Source organism: Lutra lutra, chromosome 4 (genome assembly GCF_902655055.1).
Source record: "Lutra lutra chromosome 4, mLutLut1.2, whole genome shotgun sequence".
Lineage (NCBI taxonomy): Eukaryota > Metazoa > Chordata > Mammalia > Carnivora > Mustelidae > Lutra > Lutra lutra.
Genome location: NC_062281.1, coordinates 191,979,723 through 191,998,793, shown reverse-complemented (window position 1 = coordinate 191,998,793; position 19,071 = coordinate 191,979,723). Strand labels below are relative to the sequence as shown.

At 39.5% G+C, this 19,071-nt stretch overlaps 1 protein-coding gene across 1 annotated transcript in view; it reads right to left on the bottom strand.

The window, feature by feature from the left end:
• The window catches only part of RERE (arginine-glutamic acid dipeptide repeats), a 445,015-nt gene that overhangs the window by 100,795 nt on the left and 325,149 nt on the right, over window positions 1–19,071 (bottom strand). Inside the window, 2 exon segments of the mRNA XM_047724025.1 lie at window positions 16,378–16,477; window positions 18,097–18,221. Of these exon segments, the coding sequence (XP_047579981.1) occupies window positions 16,378–16,477; window positions 18,097–18,221 (225 nt within the window).

Genomic DNA, 19,071 nt, shown 5'->3' with positions numbered 1-19,071 from the left:
CAGAGCAGGGACACTTCTTTCTTTTTCTTTCTTTCTTTTTTTTTTTAAATTTAATTTTATTTATTTATTTGACAGTGAGAGATCACAAGCAGGCAGAGAGGCAGGCAGAGAGAGAGGAGGAAGCAGGCTCCCTGCTGAGCAGAGAGCCTGACGTGGGGCTTGATCCCATGACCCTGGGATCATGACCTGAGCTGAAGGCAGAGGATGAACCCACCGAGCCACCCAGGTGCCCCTCTTTTTATTTATTTATTTTTTTTTAAAGATTTTGTTTATTTATTTGACAGAGAGAGAGATCACAAGTAGGCAGAGAGGCAGGCAGAGAGAGAGGAGGAAGCAGGCTCCCTGCTGAGCAGAAAGCCCCATGCGGGGCTCGATCCCAGGACCCTGCGATCATGACCTGAGCTGAAGGCAGAGGCTTAACCCACTGAGCCACCCAGGTGTCCCAGTAGGGGCACTTCTGAGTGACTGCTCTTTCATCTGGAAACCTCAGCCAAGAGCAGAGCTAGTGACTAAGAGAGAAGCAAACAGACTCCAGGCAGTTATAGTAGAGCTCTCGAGCAACGGCCTTGGAGAACCTAGAAGGCCCTCAGTCTGGGCCTTAGAAACCTAGCTTCTGAAATTCTGCTTTTCCCAAACAAAGGGTCTCAGGAGAACAGATGAGACTGCAGGATTTCAAAGCAGCAGTGGCAGAAAACAGCTTGACTGTGGAAGACCACAGAACTTGCAACGCATCATGCAAACCGAAAGTCACAACTCTTAACAGTCACACATAATTTTGCGTGATGGCCACATAATGATGACTCAGAGGTAGCAAGTAAAGGCAGACTTGATTTAAGAACGCGTGAAAATGTATACTTCATTTTGGGATGGGGGGGAATGAAGAGTCAACCTTCTTAAAAATGCTTGGATAACTGATAGTCCACCAACTCCTGGGCTGAGCAGGACTACACGGCTCAGTATGGCTCAACAACTGCCGTGCACGGAGGGGGAAGGTAGGCCAATAAGGGCCGGCAGTCCCGTGCCGTCACCTTAGAAGCCCAGTGACTAATGGGCTATGGGCGAGTGTCAGCCTCCTGGGTAAGAGAGCTGGCCAGGGCAACGTAGTTTGTCAGAGTCAGGGCAGGGCTATAGGGCCAGACCAGAAACCAGAAGAGAAGGCAGAGACTTAAAAGAGCAACAGCTTCAAGGGCAACCATGTCAGCAACACAAGACTTGCCCCCGAAGGCTCCATGGGGGCCCAGCTCAGTGGCCTTGAGGTACAGCCAAGGAAGAAATAGCCCCCACAATCACTGGTCAGAAGAGTTAATCCAGTAGTTATACACGACAACGCTACTACCCAAATACGTTCTTTGTGAAAGAAAAACCAGAGACACTGTACCATATATCACACAAATACTATACTATTCTATAAATCAAATATCCTCAGATATACAGAAATATCACAGTCCCTACTAGAAATATTTTTATACTAAGTATATACTAAGTATATTTTTATACTTAACCAAAAAGCTTTTACGTTAAGTACTCTAATTTATTTCAGTAACACATTATAATAGTAAAGTCCAACTGTGGCAGGCTGAAAAATGAGCCCCAGAAGATACCCACCTCACATTTCTGGAACAGACAAGACCTTCATTGGGAAAAGGGTCTTTGCAGATAGGATGAAATTAATGATTCTGAGAGGAGGAGATAATTCAGATTATTCAAGTGTGCTCTATATCCAATGGACAAACATCTTTATGAAAGAGAAGCAGTGGGAAAAGAACAGAAAAGATGTAGACCCACAGAGGGGAAGGCAGTGTAAAGGCAGGCAGAGAGAGATGCGGCCACAAATGAAGGAATGCCAGCAGCCACAGGAAGCTGGAAGAAGGATTCTTCTGAGGAGCCAGAAAGAGCAAGGCACAGGGGACACCTCGACGTCACACTCCCAGCCTCTAGCACTGGGAGAGAACACACTTCTGTTGTTTTAAGCCAGCAAGTTTGTGGTGATTTGTTACACCAGCCACAGGAAACTAATACACGAACTTTCAAAGTCTGGAGGTAAAAAAATTATCTAGGAGAGAAAGTATTCCCAAGTATATTTCAAAACTAGTTTAAGAAATATACACACTAGCACAAATATAAACTTTAATATTCTGTAGCATATTTTAGAACTAATGGTAACATATGAGCCCTTTTAAAACTCAGGGGCCTACTTTGTTCTAAGATTAAACGCTTACTTAGATTATCAAGACTTTTAACAAATGCCCTTGCATAAAGGCGTTCTAAAGAACAGGAATTGAATAATGTTTATTACTGAATAAATAAATGAATGATTTTACTAAAGCTTCTCCTTAAATGTAAAAAGGCTAAGGGCTTTTACCTTGATTGGCTAAATACTTACTTTATTAATATTAATGCTTAATATAGGTTTGTAGATGGGTAAAATTATGATTCATGTTAAGCGGACATTTTTCAAAACACCATATAATTCTCAAAACATTTCACTATGAAAGAAAGAAATCATTTGAGAAAGAAGCTTTCTTAAATTTTTAAAGGAACTTTCTAAATTTGCCAAACACAAGGAAAGGCCAAGTCAATTCCCCAGCCCCTGCTGAGTGTCTAGAAGAAAGGACGGAGACGCACCAAGAGGCTAGAGCATGAAGGATTTCTTTATTGTTTATTTATTTATTTTGTTAAAAGTAGGCTCCAAGCCCAACCTGGACCCCAATGCGGGGCTCAAACTCACAACCCTGAGATCAAGACCTGAGCTGAGACCAAGAGTCAGACACTCAACAGACTGAGCCACGCAGGTACCCCAAGCATGAAGGATTTCTAATGAATGGGCTGAAGAGCAAAGCCCCAAACCTGCAGATTGACAGACATCTCAAGAGGACTGCTATAAGGCACTGGGCTCAGTTCTGTTCTTCCCTCAAGTTTAAATTATTATGTGTAGATACATGACAGGGTGTGCTTATTAATCTGTAAGTGATATTCATACTTACAGAATTTTATGAAGATTAAGGGGCGCCTGGGGGACTCAGTCAGTAACACAGCCAGCATTGATTTCCACTCAAGGTCCTGATCTCAGAGTCCTGGGATGGAGCCCCACACTGGGCTCTGCGCTCAGTGGGGAGTCTGCTAGAGATTCTCTCTCCCTCTCCCTCTCCCCCTCCCTCTGCTCGCTCTTATTCTCTCTAAAATAAATAAATACATCTTTAAAAAAAAAAGAACGTTATGAAGACTAAATGAATTCATTCATAAAAGTGAGTAGCATATAATTGCTATATAGCATACTAGCTATACAGCATAGAATTATTATATGTGCTATATGTATTATATATGCTATATAGCATAAAACTAATAATAAGCATATAATAGCATATAATTGCCATATGGCATACAAGCATGTAAGTACTCAATCAACACATTTTAATTTTGTTGTTATTAATATAGCTCTTGTTACAAATGACAACAGGCAGCAGACTAATAGTTGATATCCAATAGAATGAAAATAGTGATAAGCTTAAGGTCCTGTGCCTGGTTCAAAAGTCAGTCAAAATGCTGAGGGTGGGAGAGAAATGGCTTAGCAAAGGCCAGTACACAGAGAGAAATGAAATGAAACAAGACAAAACACAAGACAAAAAAAGACCAAAAAAATGTGACAAGCACACATTCATAAAAGCTTAGACTGCGTCAGGAAGATGAGCTTTTAGGAACGCTGAAGTGGTATTTCTCTGTCACCTTATGCCAATCAGATTGGGGAATGCTGCTTCAGCGAAGGTGCTGCATTTTTAAAAACACAGACAAAGCTGACCAGAAGCAGAAATAAAATGGTTGTGAAATATAAAATGGCTTAACAGTACTACACAACTCAAAAATGTTACCCTCGGTGAAAGACGCCAGTCACAAGAGGCCACATATACTCTATGACCCCATGTATATGAAATGTCCAGAATAAGCAAGTCCATAGAGCTGGAAGGCAGACTAGTAATTGCTGAGGCTGGAGTAGGGGGGAACTGAAGGGTGATGCTAATGGGTACAGGGTTCTTTCTGGAATAACAAAAACATACAATTGACTGTGGTGACAGTTGCACAAATGTGGGAATATTATAAAAGCCATAAAAGGGACACTTTAAATGGGTGAAACGTATGAATTGTATATCAATACAGCTATTCTAGAAAAAAGAAGAAAAATGGGAAAAAGGGGGGAAAAAGTGGCTAAAGAAACTTGAGAGTGGTTCATGTGGAAAAGCCAAGCAGGGCCACAATCATGAAGACCTGCATCAGGAGCACGACAAGTGAGAAGAACTTAGAGTGATACTTTCCTGTTAAAACTATCAAAAACAGTGCTCGCTTCGGCAACACATATACTAAAACTATCAAAAGCAGGGGCATCTGGGTGGCTCAGAGCCTTAAACATCTGTCTTTGGCTCAGGTCATGATCTCAGGGGTCCTGGGATCGTGCCCCATGTCAGGATCCCTGCTCAGCAGGGAGTCTGCTTCTCCCTCTCCCTCCGTATCCCCCACCTGTGTGCGCATGCACACGTGCGCTCTCTCTCTCTCTCTCTCTCTCAGAAATAAATAAAATCTTAAAAAAAAAAAAAAAAACAACCTATCAAATACAAAATCACTGCAGCAATAAGTCATAAAGGTGCCATTACCAGAGGTTAATGTAAGAGGCCTTCCATCTCCCCATCCACCCCTGAGGAGCTTTGAGAATGCTCTCTGTTGTACTTAGTAAAAGAACAGAGCAGGGCATAATGTTAAACTTTGACTAAAGCTACAGATCACCTACAAATGAACAAAACATCAAAGCATTAAATTAAAAAGTCATCTTCATCCAAATGAGACGAAAAGAATAAATCATGCAATCTGTCAAAGTGATGTTGCCTGGATCTTTTGGGGTTTTTTGTTTTGTTTTTTTCAGATTTTACTTTTTTATTTGCGAGACAGAGACAGAGAGAAAGAGAGAGAGAGAGAATGTGAGAGTAGGAAGAGGGGCAGACAAGGAGGGAGAGGGAAAGGGGTGGAATCTCAAGTACAACCCACACTGAGTGCGGAGCCCGATGGGGGTCTTGATCTCAGGACCCTGAGACCATGACCTGGGCCAAAACCAAGAGCTGACACTCAGCCAAATGACCCACCCAGGCGTCCCTGCCTAGAACTTCTGAACAAAGTGAATTTATTAAGTTTTCAGCCCAAAGAGAGCCATATTGGTACATTTCTAAACACTGAAACAATTTTGAAAAGTTCAAAATGTTTCTAACTGATCAAAGTATAATAAATAAAACCTCAACTCTATATATTATGCTGATAATCATTGAAAAGGACTTGGTTATACCAGAAAACCACTGCATCTTTACTTATGCTACAATTAACAATGGTCATATGCTGTATATGCCAATATCTTGATATAATACAAATAAAATACTAGCAGAGGTGTTTGCCAAGGCTGATTTACACAGGGTGCTGTTCTGAAATTTACTGCATTTCCATAATAAGAAATCACACAGCATATAAACTTTTTTCCCATTTCTCTTTTCAACAACAAATCAAAATCTTAGAGGAAAAAACCCACCATCCTACTATTTCATAATGACTAATCTGAATGGAGAATGGTAAAAAGAATTTAAGTAAGGGGGCGCCTGGGTAGCTCAGTGGGTTAAACATCAGCCATCAGATCAGGTCATGATCCCAGGGTCCTGGGTCCTGGGATCAAGCCCACATCGGCCCTGCTCACTGGAGAAGGCTGCTTGTACCTCCGCCTCTGCCCCTTCCCCCAACTCATTTGTGCACACACCTGCTTTCCCACTCTCTCTTTCTCTAATAAATAAATAAAATCTTAAAAAAAAGAAAAGAATTTAATTAAGGGTGTGAGTGTAGCACGAACACCACAAGAATCCTGATTATAAGCTTTAGACAAGCTGTAATAAAAGGGCTTCCCAGTAATGCCTTATTTGGGAGATAGAAAATACACAACATTCATTTAAGTCATAAGTACTGCAAAACTAACTCAGGGCCAGATGCTTTAGTGAAGTCCATTTACGATGAACAAATAGAATACCTCTGAGAGAAATTCTATAGACTTAATTTTTTTTATAATAAAAGAGAGAAAGATGAACATGACCCTGATAGTAGGCTAATCAGTACACTCTGCTATGCCAGCCTTATAATACCAGGTTCTGGGTGATCAAATGTGATCTGGGCTTGAACCTGATGTCAATCACTCAGCAAATACTTAGTGCCTCTCTACTAGGTACTAGGCCTTGGGCTACGCCTCAGAAAACAAAGATGAATTAATACCCAACTGTTAGCAAATAGTGATTATTTATAGATCAGAGATAAAAAAACTAACTATGAAGCTACCGGAAGCCTTGCATCCTTTGTTGAAGGAGATGAGGATGTGCATAAATAAGTAAGCAAACAAATATATACTCTCTTGAATATGTAAAAAGCTTAATCCAAATACCTAAAAGCCATCCATATCTCAAGGAATAAAACTGTCCAGACAGAAGTGAAATCTTTGCTGCCTTATTATAAATTTTACTTATATATAGTGAGCATATATATGTTTAGTTTTAGTGAGAGAAAGTAAACATAAAAATGCAAATAAGTTCGAAGAAAGAGAAACCAAAAGAACTTGAATTTTATTAGGAAATGGGAAAGATACCTAAGCCCACAGAATGAAATCTAGTATCAACTTAATAAAAACAAGTCAGCATGGCATTTTCTAGAAAACCATAGTCTCAAACTATAGGACTCTGTTATAGTTTCTAAGCATAACTATAAAATGGATTTAGTAAAAGGCCAAATAAATGCAAGCGCTAAAGATAGCTGAATCCCATTTGGATAACATAGGGCATCCCCATGGTTTCTTCTTTAAAAAGATTCTATTTATTTATTTGAGAAAGAGAGTACAAGCAGGCAGAGAGGCAGGCAGAGAGAGGGAGAAGCAGATTCCCAGCCAGGCAGGGAGCCTGACATGGGGCTCGATTCCAGTACCATGGGATCATGACCTGAGCTGAAGGCAGATGCTTAACTGATTGAGCCACCCAGACGCCCAAGGCCATCTCTATGTTCTAGAGCATTATGTTTACAAATTGTATGTAAACTGAAAGTACACAGATGAACCTCACAGAAACTGTATATGAAGAAATACATGCCTGCACAGTACACAAAGAAACATTTCTATCTAAGATCTTGTAGAGGAAGCACCACTGCTTTGTCGTATTATCACATATTATTTGACATATTATAAACTTACAAACAGAATAATTTTACATTAATAGGTGTTCACAATTTAAAATAGTAAAATATAACATATCTTTGCCAACATACATTAAAGAGTATGCACCCGTCACCAAGAACACCATCTTCTGCCACTGAGAGAGGTCGACACGTTTATCACATCATCTTCCTCTACACCAATACAAGTATTTTGGTTTTTTTTTTTTAATTTTTTTTTACTTATGAAGTAAAAAGATAAATATATTTTTAACATAAATGATATAACTGTGTCCCTAACTATTCTGCAGGTTCACCACTGGACCTCAAGTAGTCAGTCATGTGGCCATGACAATAAGCTACATCACCTGCTACTGTAGTTCTCCAACAAGAGCTATACTATTGAGAATGTACACATGTCGCTCAAGTGTTATACAATGCGAGGACCACCTACAGTAGATTAAAATAGACTAGCACTCCAAACAACTCCAAAGAATGGGTGGCTCAGCCATTAAGAATCTGCCTTCAGGGGCGGCTGGGTGGCTCAGTGGGTTAAGGCCTCTGCCTTTGGCTCAGGTCATGATCCCAGGGTCCTGGGATCAAGCCCTACATCAGGCTCCCTGTTCAGTGGGAAGCCAGCTTCTCCCTCTCCCACTTCCCCTGCTTGTTCTCTCTCTCGCTGTCTCTGTCAATTAAATAAATAAATAAAATCTTTTAAAAAATAAGAGACTCCAAATAAAAGGTAGAGCTTGCCATACTAAAAAGTCAGAAACAACTAAAGAACTAAAGGACATAAGAGATGTTCTTTAAATACAAAGAAAAAGCAAGATTCAAAGTAAGAAGCTGAAAGATTTGTCATGTGAACAAGCATAAGAAAGCTAGAGTAGTTGTATATATTAGTATCAAACAACACATAGTTCAAGACCAGGAAAGAATCACTCCAAAAAAAGGGAAAAGAGCTAATATACAGAGAAAGGTAAATATTATGTGCATGAGCCTAATGATATAAATGCCAAATATATCAAGCAAAAGCAAACAAAACCAAAATGGGGAATACCCAAATCCACAATTACAGCTGAAGACTTTTAGTACAACTCTCTCAGCAACCGACAATACAACTAGATAAAAATTAGCAGGGCATATGAAGATCTAAGTAATAATAATGACCACTTTAAAGAAACCAAAAATTATTTAACAGTACATTCCATAACTGCTGAATATAACTCAGTACGAATGCACATGGAACACTCACCAAGATGAACCACATGCTGAGCCAAGAAACAAATCTCAATAGATTTCAAAAAACTGGAATCTAACTGGGTACTCTCTCTGACCACAACAGAACTAAATGAAAAATCAGTATCATTCCAAAACAAAAGGGTAGGGGAGGGACAGAGAATGTACACAAGAGAGATCTCAATTATCTGACAATTAAGCAAAATTAATACTAAACACAGGTAAAAGAAATTTCAAAAAATATTTTTAACACAATGATAATGAAAGAACAGCAAATCAAAATTTGTGATAAAAATCCGTTATCTAAGCTCCCACTTTTGGAAAGTAGGGGGAAAATGATCAAGTTAACCCAAAATAAAAAGAAAAATAAGATTTGAGATCAAAGAGACTGAAAACAGAAAATCAGGGGCACCTGGGTGGCCCAGTCAGTTAAGCATTTGACTCCTGGTTTAGGCTCAGGTCATGATCTCAGGGTCATGATATCGAGCCCCAAGTCAGGCTCTGTGCTCAGTGCAGAGTCTGCTTAAGACGGTCTCTCCCTCTCCCTCTGCACCTCTCCTCCATGCATCTGGGCATGCATGCTCTCTCTCTAATAAATAAATTTTTAAAAATAATAATAAAAAAGAAAACAAAAAAAAAAATCAACAAAACCAAATGTTAGCTATCTGAAATAATAATGTTTAAAAACCTATTTAGACTGATTGATAAGACACAAATCACCAATGTTAGGAATGAAAGAAGGGTCAAAATTACAAATCCTTCAGATGTTAAAAAAGTAACAGAGGATAATCTGACATTCTTATCTATAAATCTGATAACCTCAGTGAAATGGACAGGAAGTTTAAAATCACAGATCAGGGGCACCTGGGTGGCTCAGTGGGTTAAGCCTCTGCCTTAGGCTCAGGTCATGATCCCAGAGTCCTGGGATCAAGCCGCATCGGGCTCTCTGCTCAGCAGGGAGCCTGCTTCCCCCACCCCCTTATGCCTGCCTCTCTGCCTACTTGTGATTTCTGTCAAATAAATAAATAAAATCACAGATCAGCAGATTACCAATATTCACACATGAAGAAATATAAAATATATTTTCATATACATTATATATACAAATAGAAAAATCTCTATTTGTAATTTTAAGCTTTTCATAAAAAAATTTAGTCCCAGATGGTTTCACTGTGAAATCTATCAAATATTTAACAATGAATACATACATACACACACACATCCCCACCCCCACACACACCCTAATCCTTTACAAACTCTTTTTTTAAAGATTTATTTATTTACGGGGCACCTGGGTGGCTCAGTTGATGAAGCATCTGTCTTCAGCTCAGGTCATGGTCCCAGGGTCCTGGGACTGAGACCTGCACTGGGCTCTCTGCTCAGCAGGAAGCCTGCTTCTTTCTCTCCCTCTGTCACTCTCCCCACCCCCTACCTTGTATTCTCCCTCTCTCCCTTGCTCTCACTCTCAAATAAATAAATAAAATCTTAAAAAAAAAAAAAGATTTATTTACAAAGAAGACTACAGTTCACGATCCTTCATGAATGCAAACGTAAAAGTTCTTAACAAGATACAAGCATATTGAATCCAACAGTACATAATGACTAAGTAGAATATATCCTAAGAATCCATACTTGCTTTAAACATTTGAAATTAATCAATATAATTCACCAAATTAATGAAATACAGTATAACAAGCATATGATCATCTCATTAGTTACACAAAAAAATGGCATCTGACAAAGTTAAAATGCCCATTCAAGATAAAAAGTAAACTTTGATATAAAGGAGAACATTCTCAACTTGACTAACAACACTACCCTACACTGCACCTATCAGTGAACGTGTTCTCCCTGAAATGAGAAATAAAACAAAGATGTCTACTCTCACTGTTTCCATTCAACGCTCTACTACAGGTCCAAGCAAGTGCAATGACACACGAGAAAGACACAAAATGCATAAATCAGAAAGAAAGAGGTAAAACTGTCTTTATTTGCAGATGACATTATTGTGCACACACAAATCCTAAGAGAGCAACCAGAAGGCTACTGGAAATTAGCAGGAAGAACAGGTACTGCTCAGAGCACATTAAAAGTGTTTGCATTTCTATCCTATTAATGGACACGTAGAAGTTGAAATTAAAAATGTAATTTTAGGGGCGCCTGGGTGGCTCAGTTGGTAAACATCTGACTTTGGCTCAGGTTGTGATCTTAGAGTCCTGGGATCAAGCCCGGTGTTGGGCTCCCCACTCAGCAGGGAATCTGCTTGTCCCTCTGCTCCTCCCTCTGTTCATGCCCCATCAAAATAAATAAATAATCTTTTAATAAAATAAAAGTAAATAAATAAAAATATAATTTTATTAACAATCGAATTTTAAAACAGTACTTATTTAACAAAATATGTGTATGACCTGTACATTGAAAACTGTAAAATCTTACTACTAAAAAAAAATTAGCGAGACCTCTTTTAAAAATGAAGGCATGTGTGGGGTGCCTGGCAGGCTCAACTCTTGATCTCAGGGTTGTGAATTTGAGCCCCATGCTGGATGTAGAGTTTTTGTCTGTTTGTTTGCTTTTTGTTTTGTTTTGTTTTGTTTTGTTTTGTTTTAAATAGAGGGAGAGAGAGGGCAGGGTGTGGAGAGAGAGAGAATCTTAAGCAGACTTCACACCCAGCATGGAGCCCAACAGCAGGACTCCATTTCATGACCCTGAGACCTGAGCAGAAATCAAGAGTCAGGCGCTTAACTGACAGAGCCACCCAGGTGCCCTGAGATTACTTAAATAAACAAAAAAAATTTTTAAATGCAGATATGTATCATGTTCTGGATTCAATATTAAGATGTCAATTCTTCCTAACTTGATCCATAGGGGTTCAATGCAATCCCAATGAAAATACCATCAAGCCTTTTTAAAAACAGAAAACGGCAAGCTGATTCTAAAATTTATATGAAAATGCAAATGACCTAAAACAGCCAAAACAATCTTTAAAACAAAACAAAACAAAAACCAAGTAAAAAGTAGGAAGACTTAGACTACCTGAGTTCCAATAAAGCTACACCATTCAAGGGGCACCTGGGTGGCTCTGCTGATAGAGCACCAGACTCCTGATTTTGGCTCAGGTCATGATCTCAGAGTTGTGAGAGGAGCCTGGCAGGGAGCCTGCTTGGGATTCTCCCTCTCCCTTGGCCCCTTCCCACACCTTTCCCACCGGTCACCAGGTCACCAGCACAGACCACCCTTTGGTGCATGTGCACTCTCTCTCGCTCTCTCTCAAAAACAACAACCACAACAAAAACAAAGTTACAGTACTCAAAATACTGAGGTACGGGTGAAAAGGCAGATATTACATTAGTGGAACAGACGAGAATCCAGAAAAAGATTCAAACTGCTATACGCTTATACAGCAGCTGACATTCAAAAAAGGTATCAAGACAACGAAATGAAAAAGTCTATGTTGCTCCAACAACTGGCACCTGTGTAGAAAAAGAATGAACTTCCATCTTTCTCATATCACATACAAAATTAATTGAAAAGAATCACAGACCTGAAGGCAAGAACTAAAACATCAAGAAAGCACAGAAACAATCTCTGTTATCATGAGGAGATCAAAGGAACTTTCACAAAAGGAAGATGATACACTGGACTTAAGGAAAGTTAAACATTTTGCTCTCTAAAAGACACCATTACAGAAAACAGTCATGGGATGGGAGGAAATATCTGTAAATACATGTATCAAAGGAATTGTATCTGCAAGATAAAAACAACTCTTACAACTAAGTAATTATATTAAAAACAATTCAATTTTTTAAATTGGGTAAAAGATACTTTACAAAAGAAGACATACAAACAGGCAACAAGACATGAAAAGATGTTCAATATGACAGTCAGGAAATTCTAAGTAAAACCCCACTGAATGAGACACAGACAGACATCATTAGTAATGTCAAATGTCAACAAAGAAATCTCAATGAGATATCACTACGCACCCATTAGAATCATTAATGAAAAAGACTGACACCCCAAGTCTTGTTAAGGATGTTGAAGAACTGAAATTCTAACACACGACTGAATGGGAATGTAAAATGGTACGGCCACTTAGAAATGTGTTTGACAATTTCTTAAAAAGTACCTGCACACATACAATCTTGCCATTTCACTCCTTAGGTGTATTTACTCAAGAGCAGTGAAAATACACATCTCACAAAGACTGAATAACAATGTTCATAACATCTTTATCGTAATGGCCAAAAGCTTGGAAACATCACAAGAATCCATCACCAGGTGAACGGATCAAATACTGTGAATATCCATACACTATCATTCTACTCAGCAATAAAAAGGGACTATTGATAATGCAACAGCAAAAATCTACATAAAAATTATTACACTGTAAAAAGCCAGACCCAAAAGATTACATAAGATATTCCACTCAACATTCTAGAAAATGAAAACCAATCCACGAGGTGAGAAAACATATCAATGGTTGTCTGAGGCTAGAAGCAGCAAAGCATTAAAAAAATGCATGAGGAAACTGGGGAATTTGGAAATGTTTTGTATTTTGATCACTGTAGTAGTTTCATTGATATATACATCTGAAAAAACCTATCAAACTGTATATACTTTAAATCAGAGCTTACTACACATAAATTATAACCCATATGTTGTTTTAAAACTTACACACTAAAAATATCATTTGTGAATAATGAAGAAAAAATTGAGTCAAAAAGAATAATGTAGGGGCGCCTGGGTGGCTCAGTGGGTTAAAGCCTCTGCCTTCGGCTCAGGTCATGATCTCAGGGTCCTGGGATCGAGCCCTGCATCGGGCTCTCTGCTCAGCAGGGAGCCTGCTTCCCTCTCTCTCTGCCTGCCTCTCTGCCTACTTGTGTTCTCTGTCAAATAAATAAATAAAATCTTAAAAAAAAAAAAAGAGAATAATGTAGAAGAGCTTCTATTTAAAAATAGGTCCCTATAATTGTCATTAAGATTTAATAGCTCAAAAATTTCTATTAGAGATGACTGTTTTAAAGATCAAACTATTTATTTACATACATTTACATTCAATAGTCCTACTCAGATGTTAAACACTGTGATGTGGCTGTACTGTAGAATTTCATATACTTTAAATTTCTGTACTGTCCTGAGAAACAGGAAATAGACATGGGTTTAGAGAAATGCCTAACCTTGTTTTGACTCTACAAAAAAAAATAAATACTTCTCACATGAAAATGTGCTTATCTTTTAAACTTATTACTTAACACAGCTCAAAAGCACCATTACTCCAAGGAATTTGAAATAAACATTAACTTCTTTTAAGATTTTTCAATTCACTTCACTTTTCGTTAAGGAAAGTACCTACAACTAAATCTCTGTGAGCCAGTAAAACAATGAAGTAGAAAAATTAAAACAGCCACTAAACTTTTCCATTCAACACAAAATGTACACACAACTCAGTCCTTTGGTCACTAAATGCACTTGGATTGCATAACCCAAGACACTTGAGCCATTTTTGGACGCGCCTAGACAAGAAAATTTCAAATGATGGGAAGGCAGCTTCACAGAAATAAAAACTCATAAAACCAAAGCCCTCTAGCAATGCTTAAGAAAACTTCAGAAGGAACTTGCTACAAAGGACCATGGGCAAAAATAGCCCAAATTATTTCTGTATAGAAGTATGTTGTGCAGAATCCTTACAAGGGTTGAAATTAGAAAGAGAACAGATCAATCAGATCAGTTCAGTCAAGTGCCAAAAATAGACATTTAATTAAATATGGCAACATCTTCATTATTTAAAAATTCAAGTGATCAGCATGGTCGTGAAAGGGGAAATTTTTTCATAAAGCTTTTATGCAAAAAACTCCACAGAAGACGAGCTCATATCAAAGAATTACTCTGACTAAACAGGCTACTTAGGGTATTTTGAACTCACAGACATTCACACCACTCACACTGTTCTCACTGTCTACAGATTCACCGATCTGAGTCTGATTCCTCACTGATAAAATACTCTCACAGACCCCTTCTGGCTCTATCACGTATACTCAGAATAAAGACCCCTTATAAAAGGGCGCGTGGGTGGCTCAATTGTTAAGCATCTGCCTTCGGCTCAGGTCATGATCCCCAGGGTCCTGGGATCAAGCCCCACATAGGACTCCCTGCTCAGCAGGGAGTCTGCTTTTCCCTCTCCCACTCCCCCTGCTTGTGTTCCCTCTCTCACTGTCTCTCTCTCTCTGTGTCAAATAAATAAAGAAAATCTTTTAAAAAATTTTAAAAAGTTTTTAAAAGACCCCTTATAAAAACAAAAACCCTAAGTATGGAAGAGGTGAGAAAGTAAGAAGTAAATCCATGCGAATATTAAAAAATCATTCAGTTATTTAACACATGGCCCAATCCCAACAAGATCATTCAATCTCTAACACATAAAAGACTATTATCATGTCATGTAATACTCAGGAAACACAACTAGACCAGGAATACAAATCAGCCATATCCACATGCTTCCCTGAAAGCAAGCTGGAGAGTAGAAAAGTCCCTAAGTTGGGAATCTAGATTTTATTCTATGCTCCATTATGAACTTTTCGGATTGTTGGCATTTAACAATCATCTGGCCTTTCTGAGCCTTAGAATCTAATCTACTTAGAGACTGAACAGATGATCTCAAAAGTCCCTTTCAACTACAGTCACCTCTCAAGAAAAATGAAAACCAAAAAGGGGGCTTAAATTACATTCAGTTAGTTACCAGGAATTCCTCAGCCTTGTGCTCAGTATCCTATGTAAATATATGTAACTTTATTAGTACATCAGTAATGCATAGAAATCCATTATTACTTCATCAGATTTGATGATTTCACATTAGTAACCACTCAGAGAAGAATTATTTCAAGAAACTTTAAAATACAATTACTTTTCCTAAACAGCCCTACAGGATGTATTTTAATGTCAAAAAGGAATGTCCATGGGGCACCTGGGTGACTCAGTGGGTTAAGCCTCTGCCTTTGGCTCGGGGCATGATCTCAGGGTCCTGGGATCAAGCCCCGCCCGCATCAGGCTCTCTACTCCATGGGGAGCCTGCTTCCCCCTTTCTCTGCCTGATGTTCTGCCTACTTGTGATCTCTCTCTCTCTGTGTCAATAAATAAAATTAAAAAAAAAAAAAAAAAAAGGGAACGTCCAAAAAAAGTAAACTGGCTTCAGTGATCATACTATTTATAGCAATTTGAGTTTTGCTCCTCTGAGCTGCTGTGTTAAAGGATTAGAGCAGATGAGTAATCCTGAAGGACGCCACACAACCAACTCAGTATTATTAGGCTCACTTGTTACATTTTACTTTAGATTTTTTGAAGGACTATTATTTTTAAAACTTACTTTAGTTGTATAATCATGTGAAATATTTACATGGCTCCAAAGTACAACTATAAAAAAACAAATTTGTTCCAGGAAGTCTGACTTCTTCTCTGTTCCCACACACATTCTCAGAGACAGAGAAGGCGGCAAAAAGTATGGCCTCTAGATTCACATCTTAAGTGTATGACCTTGGTTTGTGACTTAATCGCTCCAAAGTTATTTCCTCATGTCTACAGTGGGGATAATAATAAAACCTATTTCAGAGGGACACTGTGAGGATTAAATAAGATAATCTGTTAACAGTGGTCAGCTTTGTGGGATCTTGGGTGAAGTACCACTAGCATGAGGCTTTTATTTGAGGCTCAACACAATCCTGAGGGACAGTGAGGAAATGAACCTAGAGGCGCCACATCACTGGATCAAGGTCATGGGGCCCAAAGCCAAGACCACAACCCATCTTTCAATCCCAGCGCTATACCACAGTGCTCACTCCTAAGATTCCAGGCTCCTTCTTATTTCATACTCATCGCACACTCCCTACAGCCAGCACAAGGGAAAAAGAACTTTGTTCCCACTCAGGGCAACTTCAAAAGACTCACTGTATTCAGTGCATTGAGGGTAGTGTCATCCCGAGACGCCGCAACACAGCCATCTTCCGTGGAGCCTCCATCACACATCCCTGCGAATGCGGCCATGCTCCTTGGAAGACAGAAAGGGAAACATCAGCAAAGAAACTTTAACCCTCAGTTTTCAGAATGCATTTTCAGCCCAAACCGAATTCCATTACTACAGGCATGATAAGCTAGAGTTCTCAGTCTTATTTCTGCTTTTCTATAACAGAAAACGTTTTTTAGGGGAACCTGGGAGGCTCAGTGGGCTAAGCAGCCAACTCTTGGTTTCTGCTCAGATCATGATCTCAGGGTCTTGAGATTGAGCCCTGGCTCCACACTGAGCAGAGTCTGCCTGAGAGTCTCTCTCTTTCCCTCTGCCCCTCCCCTCACTTGCACGCTCACCCTCACTCTCTAAATAAATAAATAAAATCTTTAAAAAAAAAAACTTTTCGGGGCACCTGTGTGGCTCAGTCAGTTAAGCATCTGACTTCTTCTTTTTTTTTTTTAAATATTTTACTTATTTATTTGTCAGAGAAAGAGAACAAGCAGGAGGAGCAGCCAGCAGAGGGAATAGCAGGCTACCCCCCACGGAGCAAGGAACCCGAGGCCGGACTCGATCCCAGGACTCCAGGATCACAACTTGAGCGGAAGGCAGATGCTTACCCACCTGAGCCACCCAGGCGTCCCTAAGCATCTGACTCTTGATTTTTGGCTCAGATCATTATCTCAGGGTGATAAGAGCTGGGTGTGGAACCTGCTTAAGAGTCTCTCTCTCTCTCCCACCACCCCCCGAAAAAAAGTTAAGATCCTCTACACTTCACTCTTCACTCAATCACAAACGAAAATGCTTCGTCTACTTCAGTCCACTTGTGTTACTTCTTCCCGCACTTTACCAATACTCAGATTTTCCCAATACTCAGATAATAATCTTTCTGAAAGAAAGATCTTTTGAGAAACAAAAAAAAAATTAAATACTCTGAAACTTTGCTTAATTCCTTTCATGCTATACATCCACTAACTTTAGTGGAGTTAAAAGCAGGGAAGGGGAGGAGAAGAATTCTTAGTGGCCACTCACACACCGCCCTGAGGCAGCCTCGCCTCTGCGGCCAGCGTCTATGCACAGCGCAGCGGACCGAAGGTTAGAATGCAGCTACCGGCCTGCCCCAGCACCCGCTGCTGATACTGCGGTGAATCCCAGAGCCCACTGCAGACGAACGAAGGCTCTCAGCCCGCACTGTGACGTGCAGGGCCAGATTTAAACTTATCTTTTATATTTTAGGCATTCATAGGTTAGCAAGTTCGCATGTAGGTAAGCCACAAAAACACCAAGCTTGGGTCAGGCATCAATGAACAGCCCAAAGTAGAGAAAGCTGTAATGGGATTTTAAAATGGGCTACATGACCCAATTACTCAACTTGTATTAAGAAGTGTTGATAATTGCATATATGGTTTAAGATGCTTCCCTTCTGAAGAGTTCTAAAATCTGATATGGGGCAAAGATTGAGGGGGGGGCAGTGACTTTATCATGGTAAACTTCTTCTCTGGCAAGAAAAATCAGAGCACAGATTACAGAGCGTATAACAAAATATAAAGTGAGAGAATTTTTGATGTATAAATAAAATTTCAGGGGATAGGAGAAAGTTTATTGCCTCCTAATCAATCCAGATGGCCTAATTCAGAGGGCAGAATGGGGAGAACTCCTATTACCTTGCTGCCCTCAAGTACATGAGGAGGTCACAGTCATTAACTCCAGGCATCCAGACCAGTTCCTCCTGCTGGGTCACAGTGTCACCATCTGGAGAAGGGAACGGCTGCAACTCAGGAAGTTTGGCCTGTAAGACAGGGATGCAAAGTCACATTCAAGGAGGATTTAAAGAGCTGCCCTGACAGGCAGGCCCTGGGAGCAGACGCAGGAGTTACTGAGCCACTTTCGCCAGGCAGTACCGGGAAGAAAAAAAAAAAAAAAAAAAAAAAAAAAAAAAAAAACAGAAAAAATGTGAGTCACTGAAACCAGCCTGTAGGACATTTCAGGATCATTTCACCATAGAAGATTTCACAATGGACGGCTTAATCTCTACTTAAGGAGCAGCAAACAGCGTCAAAATAAACCAGTGTCAGCATAATCTAAAGAGTAAAACAAAAATAGATGCATGTGAATAAAAGAAATTAAGAAAAAAAAAACCCTCAGGACATAATAGCTCCTTGATGGAGAAGGGGAAAACACACATTTCCAATATAACAAGTTTACAAAGTGACAGATATAAATAATGAAACCTCACCTAAGGATATTCACTAAAAACCAAACGACCTATCCTATTAAGTTAAGCTACTCTCAAGAGAGTCAACAACTACAGTATTATCAAGGAAAACATTAAAAAAGACACAAATTTGGAGTTAATGTTACAAACACACTTGAACTAAATGATGGGGTCAGAAATGAGACTGCAGCAGCTTCAGGAGGAGTGGACTGTTAAGAAGGCAAAGAAAGGAGCTTTCAGAGGCCAGCGAGATGCCGCACGGTGATATGAACTGTGACAGCAGACGCAGCAGTCTACATGAGTATGAACCCTATGTCCAGTGTACCTCAATAAAATTTTTTTTAAGTATCTGAACGACAGTGCTCAACAACCAAGATTCTGAATCACCTCTGGGTTAGAGATCCAAATACCCCTAGCAGGTTCT